Source organism: Xenopus tropicalis, chromosome 5 (assembly GCF_000004195.4).
Source record: "Xenopus tropicalis strain Nigerian chromosome 5, UCB_Xtro_10.0, whole genome shotgun sequence".
Classification (NCBI taxonomy): Eukaryota; Metazoa; Chordata; class Amphibia; order Anura; family Pipidae; genus Xenopus; species Xenopus tropicalis.
This window is the reverse complement of record NC_030681.2, coordinates 134,474,137-134,492,212: the sequence shown is the minus strand read 5'-3', so window position 1 is coordinate 134,492,212 and position 18,076 is coordinate 134,474,137. Positions and strand designations below refer to the sequence as shown.

The 18,076-nt window shown below is 38.2% G+C and overlaps 1 protein-coding gene across 2 annotated transcripts in view; it reads left to right on the top strand.

Moving 5' to 3' along the window:
• Positions 1–18,076, top strand: part of pxdn (peroxidasin) — a 72,532-nt gene that overhangs the window by 31,514 nt on the left and 22,942 nt on the right. The window contains 9 exon segments of one of the 2 annotated variants that reach the window (NM_001083346.1): positions 4,480–4,551; positions 9,984–10,055; positions 10,152–10,223; positions 11,685–11,854; positions 12,322–12,439; positions 15,654–15,823; positions 15,980–16,252; positions 17,487–17,603; positions 17,864–18,022. In NM_001083346.1, the coding sequence (NP_001076815.1) occupies positions 4,480–4,551; positions 9,984–10,055; positions 10,152–10,223; positions 11,685–11,854; positions 12,322–12,439; positions 15,654–15,823; positions 15,980–16,252; positions 17,487–17,603; positions 17,864–18,022 (1,223 nt within the window). 2 annotated transcript variants of the gene reach the window in all.

The following is an 18,076-nucleotide window of genomic DNA, read 5'->3' as shown; positions in this document are numbered from 1 at the left end:
AAGACAAAACAGTCTCAACAAAGCGCAGAGAATAGGCAGAATATATTTTCAGCATAAGTTCTGTATGTATACTGCTGTCAGGCTAAAGGTCCCCATACACGGGCTGACTATAGCTGCCGATATCGGCAGCTAATCGGCCCGTGTATAGGCACAACAGAGCGGCCTGGCCAACCGATATCTGGCCTGAAATCGATCTCCAGATCTCGATCGGCCAGGTTAGAAAATCTGGTCGGATCGGGGGCCGCATCGGCTCGTTGATGCGGTCCCCGATCCGACTGCCCCATTGCCGCCCACATAATCCGATCGTTTGGCCCCAGGGCCAAACGATCGGATTATTATTTTTTTTAACTAAATGCTCCCCGATATCGCCCACCCGTAGGTGGGGATATCGGGGGAAGATCCGCTCGCTTGGCGACATCGCCAAGCGAGCGGATCTGCTCGTGTATGGCCACCTATAGCCACGGATCTGTGACTGGCAGGGAGGAACCTATTAGCTGGATAACTTGGTGTATACCCACCCATTATTGGTTACATTTAAGACCAGAAGCCATGATCTTGTGAAAACAATAATTTAATAACCAAGAATGGAAAAATAACAAAAACAGTAAGAGGTGCAATTCTGTGAAAAAAAAGTCCAAAAACCTGCCAGGGGTTGAGGCTAGCGACAGTAACGGTCTGGGAGGTCTGGGCAGACAGCACGCGAGCGGAGTCTGGAAACAGGCAGGAGGTCAAAACTAGGAGATTCACAGGAATCGGACAAAGGATGGTGTATTTTCCAGATACAATTTTATAGTTTGTTTGTTTTTTTTTTAGCAATGCAGCTGCCATTTTTTTTTGTAGTCTTCACTGAGCTAATGTTCAACAAATGAGTTATGTGAAACAATAGTACATTCATTTTGGTCTGTAATAACTCAAATTTATATTCTGTCTCTTAACCTCTCCCCTTCTAATTTCTATTAGAAAGAATTGTCTGAGTCATCTTGTATAAAACCATCAGTGACCTCTAACATGTCAAAGATTTATGTCTGTAAAACTGAAAGAAATTATATTTTAGAAGTCTTCTCCCTCATCTTCTAATGACATATCCATTACCATTAATAACGCTGCTATCACCAATTCTCCAGAGCTTAGCACTCACTGTAACTCATTTATTCACAATGATAGTATTCCAACTTCATCTCCTTAAAAGACTAGGCACTATACACTCTGGCAATATATGTTTCGGCCTTATCTTTATTAGGTATTTAGTGTTTAACATAGGTTTTATGACTTGCTGCACAGAAGCATGGGGTAAACTATGTCTGAGCTTTCTCAGTTGGCCACATTAGGTATGTGCCAGAAACCCACTTAGTATGTGGTGCTAGAGTTAAATAAACCCTCTTGCATCAACCAGCTGACAAGCATCAAAAGATTTGTAGCAATTTTTTACTGAATTGTTACTAATCATAAAGACCTTATTAACAGTGTCAAGACAGCATGGACTACCTGAGATAATAAAAATCGCCATAAGTACCCAAAATGTGTAGCTATCATTGAAAAATAAGCAATTGATCTAAATGCCCCATATGCCATATTGCTTATTCCAATGTGACTTGATGTTAAAAGAAAATAAGTTCCTTAGGCTGCATGAATAGATTATTTGTGTATCTCACGTTATAATAACTGTATTCTTCCTCTCATTTTTTATGCAGTGTTTGTTCTCACAGTTTTTGTTTCATAAAGTCATAGAGAAGCTTTGGGTATAGTTGTTCTATCACGTGGCATCAATATTGAAGTAAAACAAGTGCTAAGTTTCCATTTGATGTAATTTGAGACACCAGAACCCCCGTCTTTATCTGTGCAGAATATATATAACCTAGATTTAGAACCATGATAATGAGCCATTCAACTAAAAGGAGAGTAGGACCACACAATGCACAATCTTGGCATTAGAATTTGCACTCTGAGGAGCTGACACAACATTTGGTCTTTTTCATCAGCTAATAAATTATATAGGTAGTGACTTGTCCTTTCATTTAGAGGGTTGCTGATTCATTTTACATTGTGCCCCCCAGACCTAATCTTGTTCTGACCTGCTAGATTTGCTGATACAAAGACAATGACTCTGTGATAATTACAGTGCCCTTTTGTTTCTCCCTAAGTCTAGTTTGCGGATACACCAAAGGAAGTTGTGTTTGCCTTGTCCTTAGAGTTAGATCCTAGCTATTCTTTAGCTGCTTCAAGACATAACACGCTCTTTTATATTACAGATGTGGTCTCCCTACTAAAAACACACATTGAAGTAGATAAAGACAGCGTGTGACAGAGGCTTTGTGGAATGTTATAAGCAAATGTTCCACATAATCTAACATCGGCACCATTAGTACAAAAACAAGAGAGAAACATGAAAATATGTAAACTTTTCCCCCCAGCAGAATGTGTGTGATTAATTTCAGAACTTGTTGCCTGTATCCACTTATGGGAAATGTGTGTGACCAAGTTAAAAGGAGGTTAAATGGAAACATTTTTACAAGCGCAACAAGCCAGTATTATACATTAGTGCCCTTAATCTCACATATGAGAAAGTGCAGAGCTGAGAAACAGATTGCTTTAGAGATAGACATAAAAAAAACAACTTTTAATGTTCACTCGGGATTTGTTAGTTTATTTGGAATTTGAAAAGGTGCTTGCTAGGGGGCATGTTAGAGGGGGTTTTAACAGATAGTGAAGGATCTTCTTTTCCATAGAAAACATCAGTGATCAGTAGTGGAACAGAACTATCAGTTGAAAGCAGCGTAGGGGTTTTTTCACAGTCAGGGTAGTGAGTTTGGGGAATGCCCTTCCTAGTGATGTTGTGATGGCAGATTCTAGTAATGCGTAAGAGGGGTTTGGGAGATTTAATAAACAAGCATAATATCCAAGGCTATTGTGATTTTAAGTTCTACAGTTAGTTAAATATAGATATTCCTATACAGTTTATATATGTGAGTGTATAGATAGGTCCAGGGTTGGACTGGGCCGCCAGGATACCGGGAAATAACCCGGTGGGCCCGGGCCGCCCAGACATGATCCCTTTTACCACTGCCCCGGCTGCCAGTGTCCTCCCCTGACGCATTTCACTTACACGCGTTCAGGGGAGGATGTCGGGCGGGGGACACTGCTGGTGGGCCCCCGGGGCAGCAGCCCTGGTGGGCCCTTCATGCCCCAGTGTGACCTTGGATAGGTCTGTATAAGTATGTGTATATATGTGCACTGGGGTTCATTTGGAGGGGTTGCACTTGATGGACTTTTGTTGTTATTTTTGTAACCCAATTTAACCATTAAGCTACCCTGCAGGCTTAAGGACAGGGGTACACGGGGTAGAATCTCCCTGTATGTTATGGCCCTAAAGGATAAAGCAGAGGACTGGGAACACAAACAATTCCGTGCCACTCACCCCAATGACACATTTGCTTGGCTTCTTACCTAGTCATTAATCAGTGGTTGCTAGATGTCAATACAGACAACTTTTAATTGTTATTTGTAACAATGGTTTACCAGTTAAAGTGCATGATTCTAACTAACTTTGTAAATGTTATTATACTTATCAATTCGGTTGGCATTTAACGTGTTAAATTTTATATACATGTATACTTTTTTTCTTTTATAAATAGTTATAGTGTTGTTTTTGGGGTGTTGATATTTTTTTTTATTTTCCAACCTAAATCAAAATGAACTTTATTGTCATCTTTAAGAGCCCTAAGCTTCTTAAGTGCCTTGATTCACAGAATCTATGGCACTGACATGGAAGTACCAACATGCCTGCACCATCCATTCTATAATGCTAGGTTTTGTGGTATTCATCTTGGCAAATTGCAGGCCGGCTGGAAGACAAATCCCATCAACCCTCTTGTTGTAACCTTTAGTAAACACTATGTTCATAATGTAATATTCTGTAAAATGTTACATAATGTGACGGTCCATAAAATGTTCTAATGTATATTTCAGGCCTTAGTTGGCCTCCAGGGTTTTATTATAGAAAGTGCTTGGCCCTTGAACTTTTAATACGTGAATGAAGGATGATCAGCATATTATCAATTACTTTTGTTACTTATTATTTATATGAAGGAACCTCTGCAAAGGTGTGCATAGAGGCATTACTGAACTAGTGTGTATTTTGATAGCTAAGAAGCCTGCCACTCCTCACCCCATTCCTTGTCGGTCGACAGTTTTAAAACTGCTACTCTAATGTCTGTGTGTTTTTTAAGGAAAGTATAGATCCATCCTTTCAGTCAATTCATATGGATATATATATAATATTTTTATTTACTAAACAAGCAAACATAATACAAAAATACAAGCATAGATGGATATTCTTAAATACGATTGATATGCAGTCCTAAAAAAAAAAAGTTTATGCTTTCCTTAAAATACTTGTATGTTTGCCTCCTTAATTCCACATGTGCAACATCATGCTGCTTGTGTATGTATACTAATATTACTGATTGTTTCTTGTTTCAGCTATTTGTACAAGAATGAGATCCAATCCATTGACAGGCAAGCATTTAAAGGACTTGCCTCTCTAGAACAACTGTAAGTGCCCACTGTCTCCTGTGCAGTTATCACAGTCTTATCTCACCGCTGCCACAGCTGTTTGCTTTACCTTTCCAATGTGTTTTCGGTCAGCAGCCCTATATTGTATTCCATGCCTGTATAATTAGGAAGTGTGCTAACTACAGGTATGGGATCCCTTATCTGGAAACCCGTTATCCAGAAAGTTCTGAATTACGGAAAGTCCATCTCCCGTAGACTCCATTATAAGCAAATAATTCACATTTTTAAAAATGATTTCCCTTTTCTATGTAATAATAAAACAGTACCTTGTACTTAATGCCAACTAAGAAATAATGAATCCTTATTGGAGGCAAAACCATGGCAAAAATCATTGGGTTTATTTAATGTTTAAATGATTTTTAGCAGACTTAAGTTATTGAGATCCAAACTACGGAAAGATCCCTTATCTGGAAAACTCCAGGCCCCGAGCATTCTGGAAAATAGGTCCCATACCTGTACTTATTTTTCTTGTGTCAGCACTCAGTAGATTGTCTTCTGTCTATAACTTGTCTTGCCATCTCTAGTGTTCCATCAGGGTTTCCTTCATATCATCATATTTACCTCCAGTTGTTGCCCTTTGCCAACCACCACCAGTTATGGGTTCTGTACGTCCTCTGCTCCTTGAAAACTGCAGGCTGGACATTATTGGTTAATATCATCCTATTGTACAGCGCTGGAGAATATGTTGGCGCTTTATAAATAAATGATAATAATAATGACAAACAAATGTTGCTGACAAATGTCCGTTTCTAGAAATATTTCTGAAATCCTATTACATTTGCCATGGATAAATAATCCACGTGGTGTGTGCAAAAGAGTTTGAAGCTTTAGCCTATAGGATAAACCCATGCAAATGGGATTTTTCTAGGAGCCTTAAGGAATCCCTTTGACCTATTTGCATACGTATGAGGCGGTCTCCTCAACCCTTTTGACTTGTTTGTAAATCCCCCCTGGCTGTACCGAAGCTGATCAGAAAAACCCAAGGGCAAAACTGGGATTTTTGACTTAGCCTCTTTAGAAGATAAGTCAAGCACCCTTATGCACCGTGTGGCCCTTTTGAGTGAGCACCATTTGCACTTTGGTGACAGAAGCACTGATGGGCTTCAATAAAAAAAAAAAAAAAAACTGGTCTGTAGGGAATCTGATCAGCTATTATCCTGGCTTTTGCTTCAAAAACCCAGTGGGTGAGCTTTAGCCTATAGGATAAACCCATGTAAATGGGAGTCTTAAGGAATTTGTTCCCAGGATCCCTTTGAAAAAAAAGAGAGAGCGAGAGAGGCCACTTTAAGAATTGTTGCCATATTTGAAATGGTCCAAAGATATTTGCACACAGTTCTGTATTTATTCTTCTTATCTGACTTTTTGGGAAGTGAGGTTATGTAAACCATTCCCTTCATAATCACAAAGAAGTTCCATTGTCTGTCTAAAAAAATGGTGCATTCTATACATATTTCAACTTCATCAAGTTTCTTTCCTTCCCTAAAGCAAAAAAGGTTTACGTAAAGCTGATGCCACACGTGGCGTTTTTACGCGGCGTTTTTACGCTGCGTTTTTTCTCAGCCTAAAAACGCTGCACAAGCCACACAGCCCCTGACTATGGCGTTTTTCAGCCTAGAACTGGTGACGTAGCAAATCCCGTTTCCATGGTGCCAATAGTGCAAAATAGTAAAAAACGCTGCGTATTTCAGCTAGGTCTGGCAGCTACCTTTGTGTTTACATAGGAATAGCTTGCTGTGCAAATACTGGCGTATTTCAGCCAACGCTTGAAAAATCCGTGCTAAGGCGTTTTCTAGCGTATTTACGCTTTGTGTGGTTTGCCTCGAGTCTTTTCAAGTTATTTCTATGGATGATGATATCGGGCGTTTTTCAGCCGCTGAGAGAATTACAAAAAACGCAGCATAAAAACGCCACGTGTGGCATCAGCCTTACTGTCTTTTATTTCATCTTTACAAGAAGGCTTTTTTATCAGGTTTTGACTTTGTGAATCTTACTAAACTCAAATGTTTGCTTATTTATTTAAAAAATTTGAAAATAAAAATACTTGAATGCAACAAAGCCATATTATTTCTGGTCATTTTTAATGGGTCTACAAACTTTCAATAAAAAATTGAGAAATTAGAAAAACTTGTTTTTCCTAGGACAACTCCCATTGACTTCTACATGAACTCTATGCTGAAGTTTTAATTTAGAATTTGAATTTTTGATCTCAATAAATATCAAACATTTGAGCATTGGAAACCATAATTTCAATTTAATTTCAAATTTGAATGTTGATAAATCAGCCCCTAAGTGTTTTCACCACTTAAATACTTTTTTATATCCATGGCCTCATTCTCTTTCCATGTTTGCATCTTTATCCTTTTCTAGATTCAACTCTTTTCTTATACATTTTATCTTACTGACTGGGATAATACACGGAGCAGGGTACCATTTTGGATTTGGACATTTTTATTTATTTTTTGATTTCTTATTTTCTTAAATGAAAGAGAATTAAAAATAACTGGAAAAACTTTTTTTTCACGCATAACACAAAAAAAAATAGTGCCAGCATTTATAGTATTATGTAACTTATAAACAGCATGTCATTATTCACTTTAATGGGATATTTTTGTGATTTTTTTGGTATAATTTTAATTTTTATAAATTACAATGTTTACATAACAAATAATTCACTCTACCATTTAAAATTTTATTCTTGAACCAAAAAATGTATTTTTTTTAGTTGTAATTTTGTTGTGTAAGCGCCATCTCATTGCATTGTGCCTGAGTCTGAGCTTTCAGTTAACTTATTGTTTCTCCTACTTCCAATGTAACTGGAGGAGTCCCGAGCAGGACTTGGATTTCTTACTATTCTGATGATTTTATGCAACAAATTAGAACAGGGTCTATTCACTACAAATCTTCTCTTCACTCTTCTACACTACGTCAGTGAGTCTCAACAAGGGGTAAAACCAGACAGTACTTAGAATCTAACACCCAACTTCCCATTCAGTGCTTTAGAACCCAGTGGGTGAGCATCATCCTATAGGGTGTTTCGGGGTTGCCTATCTTTAGGTCACAAGGTCCTTAAGTAGGTATTTAGTATTAGGCTAACACCAAATAAGTAAAGGTGCAAATGACTGAATTGCCACCTGAAGAACAAAAACAGAAGTAGTGATTTTTATATACAGCATGCATTGCACAGCACAACATTTATTGAAATGGTAACAGATCTAACCCATTTACTTGCATGCCCCTCATTTCTGTGTGCAGTGCAATGCTCATCTCTGACAGGCAGGATGCACTGCTGTTATCAGATGGCATTTTAAGCAAGAAACCTTTTCACTGACTGAACTAAAGAATAAGTCCTACCCCAACTGATCCCCCCCACCCCACAAGAAAGAGCTGCAGGCAGAGTTGTCAGGTTTGTGGAGAGCTACATTGCCTATATGTAGATGGATATCAGGATGCTCAGAATACTGAAACTGATTGTATGATCTTTCAACAGCATGGCCATGGTTCGGTGTGTGTACATTGTACATTCTGTTTGTTTCAATATCTTTCTCTTCTTTCCTCTCTAGTGCCTCAACTTCAACTAACTGACTGACTGGTATGGCTGTCTTTCTTGCTAATATAAAACTAACTATTTATATCCACACAGAAGAGGTAGAATTTCTTTACCTCCAGGATCCCTGATACTATCAATGCTAAATATGAGAGTTTTGGACTCGCTGACCATACTGGCAAGCTCTGTCCATTTCTTAATGTTCCCCAAACGTCAGGATAGTGTTTATGGATTCCATAGATCCCACCATGTGATATTAAACATATCCTTTTCCAAAATGTGTAAATCTGCATGAATTTTCATTCCATAGTTTATTCTTCTATTACTCTGGCTCAAGTGAACTATATAATTAACAAAATGAAGACAGAGTAGAATGATTATTTCTGCTCCTGTTTTGTGGTGAAGCCTTTTGTCTCTGACTTCTATAAAACTTCATGGCTATTCTTGTCTTTGTATGCATCTCCTGGCATAGTAACTGTGCCTATTTATGTTCATTTGCTTGTGGGCTGCATGTAGATATGGCTGTGGTCTGTCACTCCAACCAATAAATAGGTGTAGGATATGGTGTCAGCATCTAAATGTGGTTTTCACATGATTTTGCTTCTATAAATTGCTCTGAAGATGCATATCCAGAATGATATTGTATTTGTAGAGTAGCTACATTTACTTGCTGCTCACATTTTCATTGTCATGGCCATCTTTTCTTACACTGAAGATAGAAATATTCCCATGATATCATTCTTATAGCAATAATTTACAGCACAAACCTTTTTATAACTTGCATTTTAAAGAATATCCTAAAATACGTGATCCCTGGTCAGCTTTATCCATTTACTTTTCAGCTGGGCATAATAAAAGTACAAAAGTAATTTGATTTTAATGTCAAAGTTTACAGAAATTATTTAATAGCCTCTTTACTTTTTAAGCATTATTAATAACAGATTTTTATGGGCCCATGTACCTTCAGAATTATATAGCTTTTAGTACAGACTGAAAATTCTGAAAAGGATCTCCTGATATATAGAAGGCTATTTACCCTGCCCTGTTTGGATTTCCATGCCACTCTGAATGGGAAACCTCCTCAGTACAGATTAATTGAAAAGTCATAAGAACTTGATTGTCAATCTGTTGTTCAGCTATTTGAAATTAAATATACATTTGGTGTGGGATACTAGACCTGGAATTGTGGCTTTTATTACATTGACCCTATAGTGTTTTATCTAAAAGATGACATTTGCAGCCAACCTATTATTTTTTGATAGAGGATAAAATACTTTTTTCTTGGACCTTGATAAAAGCATTGTTTGTACTGATATCAGGTTTTAAATAATGTCTCATTCTGTCTCAATGTTTGTTCCTCCTCACCCCTGGCATCATTCTACAACCTAGTAGACATACACTGCCTCTACATGGGTCAATGATAAGAGACTTCGGGCTTGGCCAGCAGTCCCGGTCTGGCAATATGTAGGTATTGGCAAATGCCAGAGGGGCTGCTGTAAGATGCTATAGACAGTCTCTATCATTTGGGCAGTGGGGGCTGCTTGACCCTCTGTGTACATGAAATGCCCAGGGACTATTATCTCAGTCCAGACCTATTGGCTAGATATTGATTGGACTTGCTGAAGAGTTCTATCGAGCTAGAATCATATTGGCCGTGGGTGCTGTTGTTGCAAGGAAATATAACCCAGGTTTGTACATTTTTGCTTGTAAAATCTCCGTTACATATTAAAATATATAACCCTCTGTTTTCTGTAAATAGCAGAATAACCGCTGAATTGATGCGAGGCAGTATAATATTTCTGTGGCATAACATTCCTTCAGAATAGAGTGCCAAGAATAAGACACTTTTTTTTTCCATCCTTTACAGGTATCTACACTTTAACCAAATTGAGACCTTAGAACCAGAATCATTTAATTACTTACCCAAGCTGGAAAGACTGTAAGTTTCATGTTTGGCTTGGTGTAGCCTAGTCTTGTTAAGGAATTCTGGATAGCAAGTGATGTAATATTACTATCCCTCTTCTATCGCTAACAGATTTCTGCATAACAATCGAATAACTCACTTGGTGCCGGGCACGTTTAGTCAGCTGGAATCTATGAAAAGGCTGTGAGTATGTTTTCATTGTACCTAATGATGTAATATAGGCCTTCAGTGGGGGGTTTAACATGTAGGTCTAGAGCTGCTTGGAAAGTATCCAGGACCAGGCTCTCTCTTCCTCAGCAAATAACTGGGCTTTATTATTGTTAAACATATTCGTGCCAGATTTCTCTCTGATGTAAACATTCAGTATGTGAGCTCACATAAACAGTGCCCTTGTATGCTAAAACCTTCTGTAGCTTTGTATAATAAATTCAGCACCCCCTTTGTGACTACACTCTATGGTTTTCTTTAATTCACTTCTCCTTTGTACGTATTAGAACCTTAGTTCTGTACTGTCCGTTCAAGGCATATTTTGTCTGAAGGCCCATGAGTTGATGCAGCCCTCCAAGATATTTTATGACCCTTATATATATCTGCTTTTGTTGGCCTACAGAAGGGATCCCCAACCTTTTTTACTTGTGAGCCACACAAGCATGTAAAAGGTGGGGTGAGCCGCGCAAGCATGAAAAAGTTCTTTGGGGATCCCAAATAATGACTGTGATTTGCTGTGTTGACAGCCCCATGACAACTGTGAGCCTGCAGTAGGTCTGCTTGTTTTTACACTATGGGGCTGATTTACTAACCCACGAATCCGAATCCGAATTGGAAAAATTCCAATTGGAAAACGAACATTTTGCAACTTTTTCGTATTTTTCGCCGCCGTTACGACTTTTCGTAAATTGTTGCGACTTTTTCGTAACTTTTTCATAGCCATTACGATTTGCTCGTATCTTGTCGCGACTTTTTCGTATTGAGCGCTCGTAAGCGAAACTTTCAGACTTAGCATGATTTTGGAAGTCTCCCATAGGACTCAATGGCACCCTGCAGCTCCAACCCGGCCCAAGGAAAGTCTCCCATAGGGCTCAATGGCACTCTGCAGCTCCAACCTGGCCCAAGGAAAGTCTCCCATAGGACTCAATGGCACCCTGCAGCTCCAACCTGGCCCAAGAAAAGTCACCATACTGAAGCTTGAATGAATCCGAAACTTTCGTACTCGGCGCGAAAGCTGCGAAAAAGTCGCGACTTTTCACGCAAGTTGAAGCGCTACGAAAAAGTCGCGACATTTTGCGAAACATTCGTAATGGCTACGAAAAAGTTGCGACAATTTCCGAAAAAATCGCAAAATACCGATCATTAGGAAAAAAACGCCTTCGGACCGTTCGTGGATCAGTAAATCAGCCCCTTAGTCTCTTCCAAAACTGAAATTTAAAAATTGGCACCTACTATAGGCCACTGGAAGCAATAAGGGTGGGGTGAGCAACATGTTGTTCACGAGCTACTGGTTGGGAATCACTGGCTTAAAGCATGAAAGATGTTGGACAGCGCAATGCAGAAGCACTGAGAGAAGGGTTGACATCTGAATCACTAAGTATATGTTTAATTTTAGTTTGATCAAAACATCACAGTGTGACTATTATCTTTCAATAGGCGATTGGATTCAAACGCTCTTCATTGTGACTGTGAGATCTTGTGGTTGGCAGATCTACTAAAAATCTATTCTGAATCCGGCAATGCACAAGCTGCTGCCACGTGCGAATATCCACGCAGACTTCAAGGGAGATCGGTATCCACCATCACACCAAGTGAACTGAATTGTGGTGAGTATATGCAACACAAGTATCCATGTTAAAATGTTTGATTTGCTTGACAGAATGCACACATGCAGAGTATTGAGAAGTTTGGCTGTACATTTTATATACAACATGATAGCATTCATACATATGCCAAATATCATGGTCTTGATGAGCTTCATATCACGCCCCATATAATTAAAATGTTGCAGGATTGCAAACCAATGTCCAGGCTTAGTAAAATGGGGGAAATCACTTCCATCTCAAGGTTATCTCTTGGAAAGGCTTCTGTTATTTATTTTTATTCCCCCAGAAATAATTTACTGAGTTCCTTGCTGTATGAAGCAGGGTTTCCTGCGGTCAGGGGCAATATTTGACATCTGATTTTATCTTCTCAACTACTTTCTTCTACTTTCTTGTTCTTTCGGCGCCCATAATTTTAGCTGTACCATATTCTGTTGCTGTGCAGTAAATCTACCATTGTTTTATTATAGAGAGGCCAAGGATTACATCAGAGCCACAAGATGTGGATGTTACCTTTGGGAACACTGTGTATTTCACATGCCGAGCTGAAGGCAATCCCAAACCAGAAATCATCTGGCTTCGAAATAAGTAGGTTTGAGGTGGAGGGAAGGTTGGTGCCAGTGGACTAGTTTGCAGTCATTTATTTAAACAATTGTTCCATTTTCATGGTTATGATAAAGTGTAATTGTATTATTTGAGATATGTTCTAGATTAGCAGTAAACTGGCCTATGACATTTAGTGGTACATGCATGAAAACAAAAACGCCTCGGGGCTTGGCCAAAGTTAGTAAAAACCTTTCCAAGTCCTTGTACATTGCTTTCTTTGTCCTTTGCTGTTTGTGTTAATGGCACTGACATTTCCACTAATGTAATGCTGAGGTACTGCACAGAAATATGTTGGCTTTAATAGGTGCATTCTTCATGTTTCACTCAAAGCTGCTGCCTCTCTGACTGTTTAAAGCAAGTGGTTCTTGTCATCTGATCCTTTTTTAGACAGGCTTAATTTAGCATTTTTAATTCTCCCCATTTTGAAGGGACAAGTCTAGAACTCAGCACCCCCAAACTTTATCCGTTTGCTCATTGAGCTCTGCGGTGGCAGTTGCCTAGATGGGCTAGATGAGTTGTACGGGTCCATATTATACTACCTATTTATCAGAGAGACACATTTCTTCCATCCAGCAAAGTTATTATTTTACACCTCTATTAAATTTTGGTCTGTTTGCCTTTGACCCTGCTTTATAACATACTTAGAAATCATTGCCTATTCATTTATACGAGAGAAGAATTTCCCCATAGATGATAATCCTAATATTCTATCAATGACCACTATTTTATTGTGCTAGTGTGTTTATATTTATATCATATAATGCTACATAGATGACAGATTTCAATATGTACTATGAGAGGCCGTTTACGACTGCGAGCGCAGTTACACTCCAGCACTTTACCCCATAGTGAGTTGCTTGTTAAAACCCAATAAATTTAAGGTACTTGCAGAAAAATACAGTTTTTGCACTTTTATTTAGTTGCACTCTGCACCGCTCAGTCCTTACTGCCTTTCATTCCGAATCTAGAGTTGCTTGCACCTAAAGAATTGAGTGCATATGTCACTCAAATGCATCTAATTTGCAACACAATGTGCACGTAGTTCCATTAATTTTGGCAATGCCCCCTAGCAACCACAATGACACTGGACCTCATCATTGTGGGAAAGAAAACATGGTGATTGTGCTCAGAATTACTTACTTGCAGTAAATGACTCCTCTGATCTCCTATAGCTATAACTGCCATGGTGGGTCTATAGAACCGATGGGGCCCTTGGTAAGAAATTATGGAGCTTGGTGTATAACCTGGCTCAAGACCAAGATATACTTTTTAGGAGCATTTCCAGTAATTACTTTTTTCTAGGTTCCTGCCCTGCAGTCCATATCCCCTTGCACGAGAGGCAAGGGTTAACTTACAAGCGTCTAAGTTAACTTTCCTGTGCTTGTCTATGTAAAAATGTAAAAGCAGCAGCATTTAAGGTAAACTTTATTTTATATATAAAATTATTTTATTACTTTTGCAACAAAACTGGGTTCTTTACACCAAAAGTTATGTTTTTTCTAATAGAGTGCCAAATATATTGAGTCATACGAACATTAATGCACTTGGACTCACATGTTTTATGAATTGTAAATTGAGTTTTTTGGACTAAAAGATTTTGTCATGATCCAGTTTAGCCTTATAACATCTCTTTGCAGGTAAAGTATTTCAACCAAGGGCTTAGCCTCCAGAGAGCATAGGTGGGATTCTTTCGTAGAAATTCCTACGGTTTAGGTGGGAACTGTCACCTTAAAGAGAGCAGAAGGATTACTGACAGTTGCTCTGAGCATGTATGTACAATAAGGGAAAACCAAGCATTACACTCAAACTTCTAATAAAAGAACATTTTCAGAAATTCACTTATTTAATATCCTTTTAGACTGAAGAGACTATTTTATTCAGCAAGGAACAAATAATTCAACAGTCTAACCCTTGTATTTACTGACAGATTTATTTAAATCTCAAATTTCCTCAAACTCGGGTGTGTTGAATATTTGAAAAAACATGGCAACTACAGTCAGTTTGTAAAAATGAGTGGAGCTGTGTCTTTCATTGCAATCAAGTTTCTTTTTCCACCTTTTATAGTACAGGTTTGGGACCTGTTGCCCAGAATGCTTGGAACCTGGGGTTTCCCAGATAAAGGATCTTTCCATAATTTGGATCTCCATAACTTAAGTCTGCTAAAAATCATTTAAATATTGAATAAACCCAATAGGCTTGTTTTGCATCCAATAAGAATTAATTATATCTTAGTTGGGATCAAGTACAGGTACTGTTTTATTATTACAGAGAAAAGGGAATCATTTAAACATGAAATAAACCCAATAGGGCTGTTCTGCCCCCAATAAGGGGTAATTATATCTTAGTTGGGATCAAGTACAGGTACTGTTTTATTATTACAGAGAAAAGGGAATCATTTAAACATGAAATAAACCCAATAGGGCTGTTCTGCCCCCAATAAGGGGTAATTATATCTTAGTTGGGATCAAGTACAGGTACTGTTTTATTATTACAGAGAAAAGGGAATCATTTAACCATTAAATAAACCCAATAGGGCTGTTCTGCCCCCAATAAGGGGTAATTATATCTTAGTTGGGATCAAGTACAGGTACTGTTTTATTATTACAGAGAAAAGGGAATCATTTAAACATGAAATAAACCCAATAGGGCTGTTGTGCCCCCAATAAGGGGTAATTATATCTTAGTTGGGATCAAGTACAGGTACCGTTTTATTATTACAGAGAAAAGGGAATCATTTAACCATTAAATAAACCCAATAGGGCTGTTCTGCCCCCAATAAGGAGTAATTATATCTTAGTTGGGATCAAGTACAGGTACTGTTTTATTATTACAGAGAAAAGGGAATCATTTAACCATTAAATAAACCCAATAGGGCTGTTCTGCCCCCAATAAGGGGTAATTATATCTTAGTTGGGATCAAGTACAAGGTACTGTTTTATTATTACAGAGAAAAGGGAATCATTTTTAAAAATTAGAACTATTTGTTTATAATGGAGTCTATGGGAGACTCCATTTTTTTTTTTTTTAAATTTGAAAAACGTATAAATTTAAATTTTGATCTGCCTTTAGCCTTAGGAGACAATTACCTGTTTAAGGAGAACACTTTTTTGTTGATTGTATAGTCCCACTGTGTAAACTTTAGTTTCTCTTAGTAATGCTTGGAAATCATAAGTTTACATGTTTTTTATTTACACAGCAATGAGCTCAGCATGAAAGATGACTCTAGGCTGAACCTCCTGAATGATGGAACATTGATGATCCAAAACACCAAGGAGACTGACCAGGGAATTTATCAGTGTATGGCAAAAAATGTAGCTGGAGAAGTGAAAACACATGAAGTAACCCTCAGATACTATGGAACTCCAGGTAAAGTATGTCGCCTGTCTCTTGAAACATGATACATTATTAGGCTGAAGACTCTTTTCAGCCTATAAATCATCTTTTCCTGTGATAAATTCAGTTTTTGTTTTTTTCAATAATGCCTCTATTTCCACTCTCTTTTTTTTTTTTAATTTGTAACAGCAACACCCACTTTTGTAATTCAGCCTCAAAACACAGAAGTGCTTGTCGGTGAAAGTGTAACATTAGAATGCAGTGCCACAGGACAACCACATCCACGGGTCACATGGACTAGAGGTGACCGAACCCCGCTACCAAGTGACCCCCGCATAAACATTACTCCATCAGGAGGACTTTATATTCAGAATGTTAATCAGGATGATGCTGGAGAATACACGTGTTTTGCAACAAACTCTGTAGAAACAATTCACTCTACTGCCTATATTATAGTCCAAGGTAAGGGGATAATTCAGATGTTATTATGTATGGTCCCTTTATAATAGTAATAGGCTTCCCTGATGGGTTAGGATGCTCCCTGTCTGTGTGCCATGCATTCAAACACTTCTAATTGTTACCATTATAGGCCATGCATTCTCATAGTCCTATCCCACACAGTCTCCTCAGTCCATCCCATACATTTTCATTATTATATCTCATGCATTCACCCATGCTTCTGTCTTACATTCTTACATTTTTTTCTTTGATATTCTCATCCTACCCTTCATTATTCTATGCCATATATTTTTAACATTGCTCTTTCATTATGATTACTATCCTTTCCATTCTAGATGCACTCATAATTACTTCCCACATATTTTCACCGTTCTATCCAGCAACTTCTTATCACTTATTTTCATACATGTCACCATTGTGTCCTTCATGTATACCATGGATGTTTATCATTCTGTCACACATATTCACAGAACCTATTCTTCTCCTGTGCATTTAAGCATTCATTTGCCACACATTTTGGCCATTCTATAGCACCAATTATATCCTGTTTATCCTGCCATTTTTACAATGTGGGGCCACACATTTAAACCATCACATAGAGGATTTTATTTTCATATGTACGGTTAGCCATAGCAAGCAATTTAACTGTATTTGGTCTGTCCATACACAAATAGATTCACACATGGTTGCCAAACAAGCATATCCTTGCCTAACCGGCATTTTGGACCAATTAATGCTAATAAAAGTTGACCCCATGGCTAATAATTATATTATAATAGGGGCAAATGCTACATTTGATAGATATTTGACTGATTCTTGTGGATATTGGTCAGACAGACCTTTGGTTTGACCCCTGCACCACAGGATACCATACCAGCCCTACAATAATGTTTTAGATTATTCATGCCTCAAAGAAATGTTAGGCAGAACAGGTGGAACAATTGTGTTCAAAGCTTAGAGAAATCCATGCCAGTAATACCCTACATTGGCCCTTTTAAAGCCTCACAATAAATCCAGAATTTTGTTAATTGATGGATTTGAGAACCCCAAAGACAATGTATTTATAACATATAGTTTATATCTCATTATAATCTAAAGATACAAGTAGAAAGCTCTTCAATTCACTCAGTTACACATTTTAACCAGATCTGTAATATTGAATGTGCATTCAGTAACATTCTGCATCTTTTTTTTGCTATGCTACCTATGTTAAACATATATAACTCCATTTCTCCAGCTGTGCCACAGTTTACAGTTGTGCCACAAGACCGGAATGTGTTTGAGGGTCACACAGTCGATTTTCATTGTGAAGCGCAAGGTAATCCAAAGCCGGTGATCGCCTGGACTAAGGGAGGTAAGTCTGATATCACTGCATGCAATTTCTGTGACATAGATCAATTTTTTGCCGTTCTGAATAATAGGTGTTCCCTAAGGTCCAGTTGTCAAGTTTCCATGCCCATCCAGTTAAGGTGCTTTTCATTCACTAGTATTTGGAGCGATAACAGCCATAACCCTTAGAATCCATCAAAGTATCTATGTTCCAATTTACTGTGTAGTTCGGAAAGTTTATATCTACAACTGAATATCGTTGCATGGGTATTGGATTCTTTCTAGGAAACCAGCTTTCTGTGGATAGAAGGCATCAGGTTTTATCTAGTGGGACACTGCGAATTCTCCGGGTTGCTTTACATGACCAAGGCCAGTATGAATGCCAGGCAGTAAATATAGTCGGTTCTAAAAGCACTGCAGCCCAACTCATTGTGCAGACGAGAGGTAAGCAAATTCCACAGTTATTTTATTCTTTCCTTCGTATATTATGCAGTTCTG